Source organism: Setaria italica, chromosome V, assembly GCF_000263155.2.
Source record: "Setaria italica strain Yugu1 chromosome V, Setaria_italica_v2.0, whole genome shotgun sequence".
NCBI classification, from domain to species: Eukaryota; Viridiplantae; Streptophyta; class Magnoliopsida; order Poales; family Poaceae; genus Setaria; species Setaria italica.
This window is the reverse complement of record NC_028454.1, coordinates 26,902,932-26,917,064: the sequence shown is the minus strand read 5'-3', so window position 1 is coordinate 26,917,064 and position 14,133 is coordinate 26,902,932. Positions and strand designations below refer to the sequence as shown.

The window sequence follows — 14,133 nt, the reverse complement described above, 5'->3', positions numbered from 1 at the left end:
TAGGTGTAAAGATATGATTATTATACCAAGGATATACCTACAACAAATAGAAATGAGGCAGCGGCCAATAATCCACTACAACTGTGAATCAGCTACAATGTTAAGATGCTGGCATCAAATAATCGTATCTAGAAACATTTTATCGCAGCAACTTGCATTAACTAAGGCAGCTTTCTGACATTTTCTTTCCACTACAGTTGTTCTATTTGACGACATCACTTCATCAACTACAAAAGGGAAAAGGCTAGAGTTTAATTACAAAGCAACACAATGGGGGAAAAACAAAAGAAAAAAAATGAAGACAACTTTCCCGACCATTCTTGTCATTATACAGTCGACTGGCTGCAAGCAGTCAGGACCAGCAGCGAGATGTTGACAACCCCTCCCATTGAAGCATAATGATCTATAAAACTATACAAGAAACTCATCTATCCGGAAAATCTTTGCAGCAGAACACTGTTGTTCTGCTGACCAAAACCACATGACGGCATGGGTAAAGGATCAGCAAGCTCGAAGCATCTGCATTCATCAAAATGTTATCAGTTGTAGGGTTTATGTACTACTAAAAGCACTCATCGCATAGATATCCTGACAAAGGATGGATTCACTCTACCGTCGAATTGGCATTTCTGTCTCTCAAAGACAAAGTGAGGGCTTCAAGAAAAGCTATTGCAGTTTCAGCATCATTTTCTAAGACCTCCGCAGCCCTTGCTGCTTCCTCAGCTTGTGCCATTGCTACTTCCGCCTCAGCAACTGCCTTGGCAGCAAAGGCAGCTGCCTCTTCCTTAGTCATGCCTTTCAGCTTCTCCAGTTCAGCATCCACTTGAGGCTTAGTTAGCTGCTTAGTATCATTTTCTCCAGTCATCTCTTCAGCAGAGTACACCTTGGTGCTTATTCCACCCAAGGAAGGTGAACTTGGTGCAATTCTGTACTTTTGGTTTACCTACAATCATGATTAAAAAAGAATCCAGCTTAAAGTCTGGACACCTTTTATTCTTAAAAAGCACCCCCCCCCATTAGAGAGAGAGAGAGAGAGAGAGAGAGAGAGAGAGAGAGAGAGAGAGAGAGAGAGATACCTTCATCAATTTTCCAGAATTAACCAATGCCTTCAATTTGGTAGACAGCAGCCGCGGAAAATCAGCAGGTGGCCAGTATTGCTCCTAAATATATAGACAATTTAAATTAAAACCATGCGCAAAAGAAAAAATAGAAAAGGATTATCCCCGTTTGCAAAAAATCAGCAGAGATGCTTCATATTATTATAAAGTGGATGAGACAAACAGCACTACAGACTAGTCAGGAAAAAAAATTACTAGCAAGACAACTGACATACAGTTAAACAAAACACAATGTAAAACAAGCAAACACATTATAAAAAATATTATCCACTAACCTCAATATAGACAGCAATGGCTGCCTTATTAGACCCAGAAGGCTCCTTAAGCTTCTTTATAGCTTCTAATATGAGGTCATCAAGCCTGAACAATGACATACATAAAAATTCAGATTAGATGACCAAGCATCAAGAAAGCTCTATGCTGAATAATTGAGGAGCTGGACAATAATGGTTTAAGTAAAATGAACTGAACAATGTGGATTCCAACTGCTGAATAGATATGTTCTCTCAGTTAAAATAAAAAAAATAGCGATATGCATATACAATTATGTACTAATAAACATGTAAAACAAAAGTACCAACATTCCTGGCAAGACAACTAGAAGTCTAAAACTATTTAGGAATTGAACATTGGGAGGAGCACAGCATGTCCCGAACTCAGAGGATGTTTGTGTGCCAACTTTATATTCCAAATCACAACAACAGTTTTCTTTCTTTCCTTTTTTTCCGAATCGAGGCACATCCCCCATTTCCATTTCATAGAAAAAAAACGGAAATACCAGTTGTTTGATACAGTGACGGGAGAGAAATGGAAAGAGATAGATGCCTAACTTGATTCGCTAGACAGGCTAACAACGCATGGTAGAGTCCAGGATCCCAGGGTCTTACAGTCTTTTACAACCACTTTTCCTAGTTGCTCACACAGGCTACTGCTTATTCTCTACAAAAGCAAGCACCACCACTCTCTTTCTACAGACTCGACAACTGAGGACTATGACTCCTTTTTTGTTGACTAACAGAAAGGGTGTGCTCCCAAGTCCGGACGTATAGAATACACCATAGGAACAAATTATGACACTACCCGAACATCTCAATAGAACAGATCATAGAGGGGGCAAAGAATATTAAACATAGAAAGCGCGCCCAACTTTTATAACAAGAGATTGGTCAGGTCAACATTTATTAATCTGTTTTCTGCGTGGGTATGATTTAACAACTGTGTACATAGCCCACCATTGCCGTGCTGACCACAATTAACATCTGCATGTGCAGAGTTTCCTGTTTTTTTATTATGATGACCATATAATTGTATAGTTCACTTTAGGTGAATAACCATTTATTTCTGTTTTCCTAAAAAATGTAGCAATAGCAGTAAATGTAAACTTTTAGTAAGTATAACTAAACCAGCGACAAGAAGGTCAAACTGAGCATCAAAGGAAATGTATGAACAATTATAGATATGACAAAATAGGCGTGTATTTGATTTGCTGCAAGATCACTTTTTTACATGTTTCTTTTACGTTTGTTCTTTAGGCTGTCTCCAACAGTTAAGCCAGGTTACTAGCTCTTAGCATGATGTGGCATTTCCATGTCACCAAAAAAAGCTCATCCACCCATTGGTTTGATCTTCTGCACACGTCTCAGAGTTTCTGTGGGACCACGCGTAAACAATTTTTTATTCCAATCTATCCCGCAATCTCATCTTTCTCCTCGGCCATCGCCAGTTTGTTCACACACGGAGGTGCCCATCGTTGCCGGCTTTCACTCTGCTTGCTGTAGCACCGATGCCCACCATACCAGCAGGCCGGCCTCCATGGCCGTGTTGATGACGCATGTGGCTTCGAGGTGGTTCGGCTGCAGGCTCCATGGTGGAGCAGCTAGCGGAGAGCAGACATGTGATCAGATCCGAGCAGCTACCCCACCACCCTGCAGCCATGGGCCGCCCATGGCACGCACCCCTCCGCCACAAGCCGCCTGTAACGCCACGACCTCGCCGTTGCCCACTTGTCCTTTAGGCCAGCGAAGCGAGAGTAAGAGGGAAGGATCAGTGGGGGCTCATGTTTTGATGTGTTGGGCCCAGATGTGTTTCTGGGCGCGCAATTGAGCCTGTCTCTAAATCCCACGCTAATGTTAAGTTTTTCTTCCTTTCTCTCTCTTCCACGGCAGCAGCAATTCAACATCAGCCAACTCTGAAGTAGCTGGCATGCCTCTGTTGGAGGCCTTAAGGGAAGTCCTAATGGCATGACTAGGATGGTTTCTATAGCATCAATTAGTGTGCCATGTAAGCAAAATGATGGTGTGGCAATACAGTTAAAGAGGAGAGAGAAAAAAACCATTTCTCATGCAAGAAACCAGGTCAGCTCGGGAACCAAAGAAGGGAGGAGGGGATAGGAAGAGGAAAGGAGAGACAAGGCAGGGGATTGGATGAGAATTTTTTATCAATATGGAATATTGTCTCTATATGACATGGCAGGTATGGAAACTACCACCTGGTGTACCTGGTTGGGATTGTCCTAATGCACTTTAAAGTTTCAAAATTAGTGTCAAATACAACAACAAACAAATCCCTAGACTAGTTGTCACAAAGACAGTTCAGTACCCTACTATAGTATAAAAAGAATTTTCATGGTCAACTTCTGAATTTTAATGCCAAACCAGGCCTGAACGACTATAGAAGCCGAACTCCAATCAATTATTCTTAATGGTTTCTAGCTACTAGAACTCCCACGTATCCGCAAAACATATTCACCAAAAAGAAACCCAATGAACTGAACATGTAGGTTACTTGTAAAGTGTAATATAAGAAACAGCTTTGATAAAACATATGCATCAAATATACTAACCTAGCAACTGATTTTTCTGAACTCTCCTCGACTGCCAAGGGCTCCACAGCCATTGCTAATGGTTCTGCATCGATGACTGCATCATGAACATTGCCCAAACCATTCGCATCAACATCCATTGGCTCAGCAGTGAGCTTAGGCACCACGCGCCTGCCTTTCTTCAACGCCATTCTCGCCTTCTCCCTAGACCCATAACCTCCAGCAACTACGCTCAAGTTGCGCCACTTGTCCTGCACAATCAGACATACCAAAGATTGGTCAGTACTTGTTGATGCCCAGAGACATTAAAAAGAAAGTTGGAGACTCAATACAGATGGCGTACGACAAAACAGATTACAAAACATATCCTATTCTCGGGGAACAAGATCTCTACATGGAAATGGCCTCCAAAGCAAAACCACCACTACATGGAAATGGCCTCCAAAGCAAAACCACCAAGACCTAACATGGTGAACTAGATCCCTACTTGGAATGAAACAAAGGGGTGTGGTGATAGCTTTCGGGGCATCATAATGGAAAGAAATTCTCATCATCTGATCATCCTAATCCCAGATCACTCTCGCCAGTCTGACCAAAATAGTAACAAGGTTGTGTCAATCCCTAGCACAACCGCCTAAAATCCCGATCTAAAACCAAACCAAGCAACACGCCCCGCTCGACGGACCGTCCAAAGCCACAATTTAGTTTAGCCCAAAAAGGACCCGAGATTTCTTTCCTATTCCCCACTGGCCGATAGCCAGAAAACCCCGCCGCCGCAAATTCGCGAAACCGCCCACCCTCCCTCCCCGGCGATCCGAGCGTCACCTTGAGGTCAACATTGGAGCGGAGGCGCAGGAGCGTGCTGAAGTCCGGGTCCCTGAGGATGGTGCGCCACTTGCCGGGCCCGTGCTTGGCGACGCCGGCCTTGAGCGCGGCCTCCTCCTCCGGCGTCCAGCGCTGCTTCGGCGCCCCCATCGCGGGACGGGGAAGAAGAAACCGAAATCAAGAGAATCCCCCGCCCGAGGATCCAACCCGCCTCAGGCGGTGCGTTACTGATCGGGGGAGCGGGCGGGTTCGATTTCGATCCGGGCCCGGAATTCCGCCGATCTGGCGCGGGCGCGTCGGGGGGCGATCGGAGCGAGGGGAATTCGAGGAGGAGCGGCGGGGGGGGCGAGGGTTCTAGGGCAGCGCGACGGCACGGGATGAGGACGAGGAAGCCATTAGGCTTTGTTGGGGAGGTGGAGGAGGTTATGAACGGAAGAGGATTAATTGGCAGAGGGGTGGTGCTTCGGCGTGGCGTTGGAAGGAAGCCTCTTCTCTGTCCTCAGCTTCACCCCCAGTCCCCACCCTCTCTCTCTCTCTCTCTGCTCAGATGAAATCGTCGGGAGGAGGTGGTGGGCCGGGCCCACTGACAGTGTGGGCTCCTTGTTGGTTCGTGCAGGCTTGTGGGACCCACTGGGCCCATTTTCCTTTTTCACCCTGTGCCGTGTGCGTGTGCCGTTCCCATTTTCGTGTTTTGGAGGGTCGGGTCAGGAATGCCGAGATAAGTTTTGGGTCCATTGACGGAAACGCGATGCAATTAGCGAGACCTAATCCGTGGACAACTTGGTTGTTCCGTGTTTGGCCAATTTCGACATCCCTAGCACGGTACGTGTCTAATTGCGATTGATAGCGTCGTACCAGAAGAAATGCTGTGTGTCAAATCCATGTATAATGCTTTGCTACTGAAACCATGAAAAAAAGTCAGGCCATCGAATTGCATCACCCAGCAAATGTTTCTTCCCACCATTTGATAGTGGATGGAAATATAGGATCGTACATCCTGGCAGCAACCAAATCTACTGAAAAGGTAGCAACCAATCCGTGTATGCTCATTGCTCAATGCCATTGCTTGACCCAGTGGCCGATTTTGGTCCACAGCTACCTCTATTTACTTGATCTCCACCACACCACACCCCTATCCTTCCATTGAATCATAGCCAACCTTTGTTGCCACACTGTCATACTACGCGCCAGTAAAACGTTCCAGCTCCTTATCCCTCGCAGAAAATAGAAAATAAAACAAAAAAAAAAGAGAAATCTTACATCTTATCTTCCATGCGCCTCTCATTGTGGCTCACCTTGGCGCCTCGGGTGAGAGATGGCACAGGTGAGGGAGCTTTGGCATGGCAGTATGCCGTGCCCATTTTTGTAGGTCGTGTTGGAGCTCTGTTGTTTTTTGCTCTTTTGTGATGGCTTGAAAGTTCACATATACCATGGTTAAAGCATTCTCTTTGGATAAATACTTCAATAACAGAGGTTCAGTATTTTTTTTTCCTTTCTAGTATTCAGTTGAGGGGGTTTTCTTTTTCATCTGAGTATGTGGAATGGAGCACCGAAATTGTCATTAAAGAAGTAGAGCTTCAACAAGGACTCAAGGAGAATGGATCATAAACTGCAACGCAAAACAGAAGTAGAACAGATGCTACGTTATTCACGAAATACAAATAGAGTAACTCCCAATCCAATCCCAGGACCCAGGAAGAGCAACATCACTCATATCAATCATCGGCCCTGGGGGTACCTGCCAGCAGGAAGGCCTTGAAGGTCACCTTGCGCACCAGCGACGCCCCTCCCCACTCTTCCTCCAGCTGCTTCACCACGCGCTCCCCCAACAGGTCCACGCCCTGCTGCTTCGCCGTCGTCACCGCCGACCACGAACTCAGCATGCCTATCAGGCCCTCGAACGACATCTCCTGCTCCATGTCGAGGCTTGCCGGCTCACCTTCCCTACCGAGGCCGATGTCGACGAAGGGGAACGGCAGGTCCCGGTATCCATCAGTGCAACACCTGGTGTTACCACGCATACGCAGCATGGATGATGGATCATGCATCTGATCAAGAATTTTTTCCATCCCTTGCAAAGCATGCAGTGGTCAGTGACTCAGTGCTCCGAGTGGTTTACCGAGCTCGGGGGTCCCAGTAAGGAAGGGTGGTGTTGAAGAAGCGCGTCATCATGTCCTCCACGGGGCTGATGCGGTAGTTGTAGCCCCAGACGGCGATCACCCCGCCGGGCCTCCGCAGGACTCGGTGGGCGACGTCATAGAACGCCGGGAGGTCGAACCAGTGCGCAGCCTCAGCCACCGTGATGAGGTCAACACTGCCCTCACCACCGAGCGTCGCGACGAGGTCCTCCCCTGGTGTGGCATCTGGGGTGTGGAGGTACCAGACCTTCGGGTGTGGTGCAGCATGTAGGAGCTGGTCCTCGCTCACATCCGTGGCCAGCACACTGTCGTAGTGCTCGGCGACCTGCACGGCACTCAATCCATGTCAGTATGTATGAACACGCTCTGGTGGAGAGCAGGGAGTTGAGATGCTTACACCGATGGCTGCTTGGCCATTGCCGGTGCCGACATCCCAGGCAAGGCAGTGGTGAGCTGTGAGTGCCGCAAGCTTGGTAAAAAGATCATTCGGGTAGGCTGGCCGCGCTGCAGCATACACAGCAGCCTGCTTGGAGAACAGCCCAGCCATCCAGTCCGGTCCCCAGGGGAACAGACCTCTGTCTAACCTCAGTTCATCTGGCTGTTGCATGTGCAGATCTTTTAGATCTGAAATGGGGTACCAGAGCTGGTGAAGGTACTGACTGTTGGCCCAAAATGATCTTTTTCATTAACCACACATAGATAGCAGTTTGGGGGTACATATAGAGAGATAAGGTAGGGGTAGGTAGCAGGGGTAATTTAGGAATAAGTAGCTACTGATAGATAAGGTGCACATGCACCACCAACTACACCCAACACACACATGACTTATGCTATTACTGACGTGAACAAGATAGCAACCACAGCACGTGTCCCATTAACTACACAACCAATTGTCTAGGAATGATAGACTATGTTGTGTGTTGAATTGACGACTTTGCTGACCTCATTCTGCTTGTCACACTCAGTTTCTTGCTTCTTAAGTCTAAGTCTACTCAGTATGAACTAATTTCATACCTCCAAGTGTTATCGTTGAATATTATGCCTTACAATTATGAAAAAGCAATCCCTAATCAAACACTTTCGAAATCAGATAAGGTAGGAAAGAAGAGTTCTATTCAAAAAGGGTGAAAAGTCACGATGGAGACTTACAGTTAGGTAAGCACACTGGGTGGCATTAGCTGACTGACAAGCTGTTTACATGGGAGGGCAAACCTTTGAGCATAATGCCTCTACCATCCTCCAGAAGCATCTGCAAATGCTTCTAATGCTGCATACATGTTCTCGTAATGCCTACAGAAATCAAGCTTCATCATAATCCTATGAAGATGACAGATCATTCCTGCATTTTTTTTTCATCCATGTGTAGCAATTGGTAAGATAATAAGTCCAAAGGATGATACTGCACAGTGTATGGGGTAAGCATTGCCCCTGAATTTGCAGCAGTTACGATATAGCTAGATACTGCGAGATTCACCAAGAAAGCCATGAACAGCCACCAGCATCCTCCAGAATGGTCTGCCACTGCCCCAGACATGTTCTCACCATGTCTTCAGAAACCAAGTTCCCTCACCATTACAGTAGCAATCATGGCAAGACCATTTGCTCTCCACCCTAATGGAGATAAGATCATTCCAATGACCATTCCCTTATCAACTTTTCATCCATGTGTTGCGGTTGGTACGATAACACTTGGTCCCCAGGATGTCACCACAAAGTGAATGGTGTGAGCTTATAATGCCCCTGAATTTGCAGCTGCAACCAAAAGAACTGTATATCAACACAGGTTTAAATAATTGTTACAAGAAATAGCAAGACACGATTCCTCTATAACCTATAAGCAGGACACATACCAAAAATGTGAAATTGAGCAAAAAAAAAAAGAGAGGACTTAGGAAGATATAGTCTCACCAGTCAAATTGAATACCAATTGCGCAAAAGTTCAATGGCTTATGGAAGCAGCTAAATACTGGTCAGCAGTCACCAATGTTTGAACAATACTCGCAAGAAAATTGCTGAAACGTACAGAAGGAATGCCATGCACAGACTAAAGAGTGCCCAGAGTCTTGCTACGGCAAATGGTAACATACAAATAGAAGATAGTTTGCAACATCTGAGAACCTATGTAATAAAAAAATGCATTTATTTGATCTTTGTCCATCTCAAGAAGATGGCATTGACATGGCCATGCAGAAGTGTAACACAAGTCAAAATCAGGGTTCATAGAATTCCAACAACACAATAGTACAGCTTTAAATGCTGCAGTTTATACCACATGCAGCAATCAAAAACACCTGGGCGGATGTAACCGATACATAAGCCCAACTCATTAAACTAATCTGATGCCTCTTTAATAGCTCCTGGTTCTTTTCTGCTTTCCAGTGCTGATATCCTCTTATTTAGGGCTTCATAATGCTTTTCAGAAGCTTCCTTAATATCCTCCACCTGGAAGTAAGCGCATCAAACCTTAGCCACTAGTCAAACATAAAGCAAACTTGAAATAGTCCATTTCAAAATGTTACGTTGAACTACTAGCCCCACAAGCCAAATCAGACACAAATGATTAATTTATCATGAGACTGCAATAGCTCGAACCAGCAACCATGGCTACACCATAACAGAATTTAACTCCACAAAACCAATAATATATAGTTATTTTACAAATTTATATAGAGGCCCCAGCCAAAGTTAGAGCTAAAGTAAGTTCAGGTGCAACTACTGTTTCTGAAACCATAGGTGCTCAGTTACATGAATCCTCTAGTGGGTCTAACTACTGTTGATAAATAGCACGCCAGAATTAAGTTGGTAAACCAACTTATGAAATGTACCAGGGCATAAATAACACAGAAGAAGCTCAATTAACCTTATTAGCAAGTGCAATGGGCAGATTAAGATCCACAGTGCATAGTCAGCATGATATTATGCTAATACTATCATGATATCACCGACATGATGACTGCCAATGCCTTTCACCAATACTGCCCGTAAGGATTCATAGTTTGACCACAAATATCTGACCCAACAACAAGGTATAATTAGATACATGTGTATAATGTATGGAGTAGCTACATCATAATAGAAGGTCGTAATATGATTCATGTTACATAACACTGATCTTTAATTCAGACAGTCTCTTAATGGATCGTGGCAAACTCTGGATACAGTTACAACCGCGAACAAACTCTGGATACGAGACTGAAATGATATCTAACTTAGTCAGTCACCATTATAACAATTTCGTTGTATAGCAACCTTTTTCAGTAACCTCAAATTAATTTGTTCGCAAGCATAGATCAGAGCGAGCAGCTCCAGCTTCTAAAATAAACACGTACAACGAATCAATCGCAAATTCACAACCTGCATTTCCCTCGACCAGGCCGTGGTTCCGCCTCAATTCCAGGAACCAAACAGTGTGGCCTTTCGGTCAACAGATACACAAACAGAATGGAGAAAGGCTTGACCACCTAATCGGTAATTTACGCCGGGACACAATGGTCGGAACCAGATCACGGTATGTGGGCATTGGGCAGGAAACCAGAGGCGCCTAATTTATCGAGAAGGCTCGAGTGCGCAAGATGGGGTGGAACGGGTGATTAACCAGATTAGCCCGGAGATACGGGTAGGGACAAAGTGGCTAGATAGATGCGTGGGGATGGCGGGCTCACCTGCCGGGCGATGGTGGCGCGAGCGAGGAGGTGGTCCTTGTAGAGGAGGAAGAACCCCGCTGCCGACGCCGTCGCCGCGCCGGCAGCGAACGACGACAGCCGCACCCGCCAGAGGTACCCCATCCCTCCCTTTTCGCCGCCGCTTTGCTCGCCGGAGACGAAGACGAACAGAGACAGGGAAGTCTCAATGAATGGACTCGTATAAAGAGGACACTCAGTGGGCCTCCAAACATTCGGCCCAGCCCAATTGGTTTCGTTTGTTTAGATAAAATACACCGGAAAAAAATTACAAGCGGATAAAGTAACCCGCCTCGACGCCACGCTCGCCACTGACGAGATGCCGACGCCGTCGCGAGCGCCGGCGCCGCCGTGTCGCGGCCTCCTCCCACCCCTCTCGAAGCCCCAGCATATGCTATCTGTCGCCAAATCCCTGGCCTCGAGGCAGGCCCAGGTCCAGGCCCGAGCGCGTGCACAGCCGGTTGCGCTCGCCAGGTCCAAGAGCATCGACGACGCGCTCTCCGCCGGCTTCGTCCGCCTCCTCAATGCCAGCCCCGGGCAGGACGAGGATGCCACCGGTGCAACAGGCGGTCTGTACGACCCCAAGCCAGGGGACTTCGCGGTTGGGGTCGTGGTCTCCGGCACCGAGGCGCGCCTCGACGTCGCGGTCGGCGCCGACAATCTCGCCACGCTATTAGCCAAAGAGCTCCTCCCGCTCAACCGTGATGGCGGTGACCTTGCGGAACGAGCGGCCCCGCCTCGGCCGGGGAGCGTGGGCGTCGTGGCGGGCCCCGCCGTGGACGAAGAGGCGGCCCGGAAGCATAGTCGCGGGAGTAGGGCGCTGGTGGCGCCCGGCACGGTGGTGTTCGCGGAGGTGCTCGGCCGGACGCTCAGTGGGCGGCCGCTGCTGTCGGCGCGACGGCTCTTCCGGCGCCTCGCGTGGCACCGTGCCAGGCAGGTTTAGTCCTCAGTCCTCACGTTTCCTCTTGCTCTCGCATTTGGCATTGCTGAGGCCAAGCCGATAGCTCTCTACTCATGATAGTGCGAGGGATTCAGGCGTTGATGCAATGATTCGTGCGTTTTCAATTTTGTCAGACAGATTATGCAACTCGATGAGCCAATTGAGGTTAAAATTCACGAGTGGAACACCGGGGGTCTACTGACAAGAATTGAGGCAAGGGATCTTTTCCCCCTTCATCTGTTGTTGATGCATCTGACCATTAAGGTGCATCTGTTCAAGGCTAAGATTTAGGCCAATTTCATTTCAGGGGCTGAGAGCATTCCTTCCTAAATTTGAGCTCATGGACAGGATAGGTACATTTACAGACTTGAAAAACAAAGTAAGGGCCATTTGGATTTAGTACTGTTAATGCCTAAATCATCATTCAGTCACCACAGTGTCGTTATGATACTTGAAACATATGGTGTTTCATGATATTATGTTACATCACTTGTTGCTTCGTGGCATACAGGTTGGCAGCAACATTCGCGTGTGCATTGCAAGGTTTGATGAAGAAACTAATGACCTGATAATTAGTGAGAAGAAAGCATGGGTCAGTACACTGAGTTGTCTCCTTAAATTGCAATTATGGATTAGAAAAAAAATTCAGATTACATGTTTTTGTAAGTTGTAATGATCAAGTACCAAAAATACCAATTGAAATTTGGCACAATCAAATATGGTGAGACGAACTGAATTGTGTACATGGAGAGTATGCCATTTATTTTTTGGGCTTTATCTGTTGAGGCTGTGTACTGAATGCCATCACACTTACCCAAGTCATCAATGATAAGTCAGCTTCTTGACATTGCATGTTTGCACTATAAAATCAATGGCACAAGCTAATACCCCTTCTTGCCCCTGTGATATTGGTTACTTTTCCTGTTATAAGGTGATTGCATCTGATGCATGACACTGGACATAGCAAATTTATTTTCGTTTTGCTGCTTCTTCAAAAGAAGCTCCCATTTGTCTACAAGCTACTAACACTACCAAAAAATATCGCGACAATGAATGTACTGATATACTGAAGTCCTGATCATCAGGAAATGACTTATCTTAGAGAAGGAACTCTCCTACAAGGGAGTGTTCGCAAAATTTTTCCATACGGTGCACAAATTAGGATTGCTGGGACAAACAGAAGGTACGAGATGGAACCCACAAGGCTACATGCACTTTATGTTTTTTACTTGTTGATTTTGTTGTTGTTTTTTTAAATTTGCGATCAAGCATAAGCTAAAATGTGCGTTTTCCTTACTAGCAAAGAGTGCAGCTAACATGTACACATTTAATAATTTGCAGTGGATTATTGCACATATCGAACATTAGTAGAGGTCGTGTTTTGTCAGTAAGCGACATCCTAAAGATAGATGATGAGGTGAAAGTTCTCGTGATCAAGTCAAATGTCCCAGACAAAATTGCGTTGAGGTAAACCTGACCTTACACTAGCACTGGCTATATTCAGTTGTGAACTAACTGTTGAAACTGCTGTATGTAGTTTCAGTTTTACTGAATGCTTTCTTTGTGATAAGATTTGGTCACCATTTATGGTAGAGTACTGAAACCTATTTTGCTGCTTAATCAACAGCATAGCAGACCTCGAAAGTGCACCTGGTTTGTTTCTTTCAGACAGAGAGGTGAGATACTGAGTTGCAATCTTGTCTAGTTATTCATTCCACCTCTTCTTTGATGAATCTCCCTCCTATGTATCTATTCTTAGTATCATTTGTCTTGTACTGATGCAGAAAGTGTTCTCGGAAGCTGAGGCAATGGCGAAGAGATACAGGGAGCAACTTCCAGTTATATCTCAGAACACCATATTAGATGATAGCCTTCCAGGAGAAGCGCTACCATTTGATGACGAAGCTAAACTGTACGCAAACTGGAAATGGTTCAAATTTCTGCATCATAACAAACCTGGTGACAACAGCAGCGGAGATCTGCCATAGTTGAGGAAATCATGAGTCGTGTCCAAGAGTACACCTAAGGTTGCAAAACAAATATCTGGTAAACGTTGATCATGCAGAGCTGAACCATCACTAGAGGGCCTGATGAAGTCAAATAACCCAGCATCAATCTTGGAGAAGTATACTGAACAGCAACAGGCCACGTCATCCGGAAGCCAAAGGGGGGAAAGGACAGAGTTGTTGCTCCTCACTACTGCTGCAAAAATGCTGGTCTTTCAAATTTCCTCACTCGTAGCTCCCTGGAGTGAAATGTTATACTAACTTTACCTGTTTGTAGAATATAGCTTTATTGCATTCATATTCTGTCAACGCGTCAGAGCTCTTGTTGCCAAGAACACGGTTCTAAAATTTAACCCCTGTCACATCGGATGTTTGAACATTAATTAGGAGTATTAAACATTGGTTAATTACAAAACTAATTGCACAATCCCTAGGGTAAATCACGAGACGAATCTATTAAGCCTAATTAGTCCATGATTTGACAATGTGGTGCTACAGTAACCATTCACTAATGATGGATTAATTAGGCTTAATAGATTCGTCTTGCGATTTAGCCTAGGGGTTCTGCTATTAGTTTTGTAATTAGCTCATATTTAGTCATTCTA

The 14,133-nt window shown here is 45.7% G+C and overlaps 4 protein-coding genes across 6 annotated transcripts; 1 reads left to right on the top strand and 3 right to left on the bottom strand.

The window, feature by feature from the left end:
* LOC101784871 (single myb histone 1) lies at positions 1-5,276 on the bottom strand. Its single transcript, XM_004968985.2, has 6 exons — positions 4,765-5,276; positions 3,961-4,190; positions 1,394-1,478; positions 1,077-1,160; positions 614-943; positions 1-519 (listed from the first exon to the last, which is right to left on the bottom strand). The coding sequence occupies exons 1-6, from the start codon at positions 4,912-4,914 to the stop codon at positions 502-504; spliced, it is 897 nt and encodes a 298-aa protein (XP_004969042.1). The 5' UTR covers positions 4,915-5,276; the 3' UTR covers positions 1-501.
* Positions 5,277-6,254: 978 nt separating this feature from the next.
* LOC101784056 (putative methyltransferase DDB_G0268948) lies at positions 6,255-8,952 on the bottom strand. 2 transcript variants are annotated; one of them, XM_022826933.1, is made up of 6 exons: positions 8,811-8,952; positions 8,052-8,654; positions 7,300-7,526; positions 6,884-7,227; positions 6,503-6,768; positions 6,255-6,373 (listed from the first exon to the last, which is right to left on the bottom strand). In XM_022826933.1, exons 3-6 carry the CDS (start codon positions 7,507-7,509, stop codon positions 6,342-6,344), a joined length of 852 nt encoding a protein of 283 aa, XP_022682668.1. In that variant the 5' UTR covers positions 7,510-7,526; positions 8,052-8,654; positions 8,811-8,952; the 3' UTR covers positions 6,255-6,341. The 2 variants fall into 2 exon arrangements, with proteins under 2 accessions (XP_022682668.1, XP_014660649.1); XM_014805163.2 differs by having other exon boundaries at positions 8,052-8,911.
* A 73-nt stretch (positions 8,953-9,025) lies between these two features.
* Positions 9,026-10,751, bottom strand: LOC101784473. The gene is made up of 2 exons (XM_004968984.3): positions 10,565-10,751; positions 9,026-9,344 (listed from the first exon to the last, which is right to left on the bottom strand). The coding sequence occupies exons 1-2, from the start codon at positions 10,685-10,687 to the stop codon at positions 9,234-9,236; spliced, it is 234 nt and encodes a 77-aa protein (XP_004969041.1). The 5' UTR covers positions 10,688-10,751; the 3' UTR covers positions 9,026-9,233.
* A 97-nt stretch (positions 10,752-10,848) lies between these two features.
* LOC101783387 (30S ribosomal protein S1, chloroplastic) lies at positions 10,849-13,844 on the top strand. Of its 2 annotated transcripts, none has more exons than XM_004968982.3 (8): positions 10,849-11,515; positions 11,657-11,735; positions 11,830-11,901; positions 12,034-12,114; positions 12,608-12,705; positions 12,864-12,989; positions 13,150-13,198; positions 13,307-13,844. In XM_004968982.3, exons 1-8 carry the CDS (start codon positions 10,902-10,904, stop codon positions 13,508-13,510), a joined length of 1,323 nt encoding a protein of 440 aa, XP_004969039.1. In that variant the 5' UTR covers positions 10,849-10,901; the 3' UTR covers positions 13,511-13,844. The 2 variants fall into 2 exon arrangements, with proteins under 2 accessions (XP_004969039.1, XP_004969038.1); XM_004968981.3 differs by having other exon boundaries at positions 10,850-11,519; positions 11,661-11,735.
* Positions 13,845-14,133: the final 289 nt, after the last annotated feature.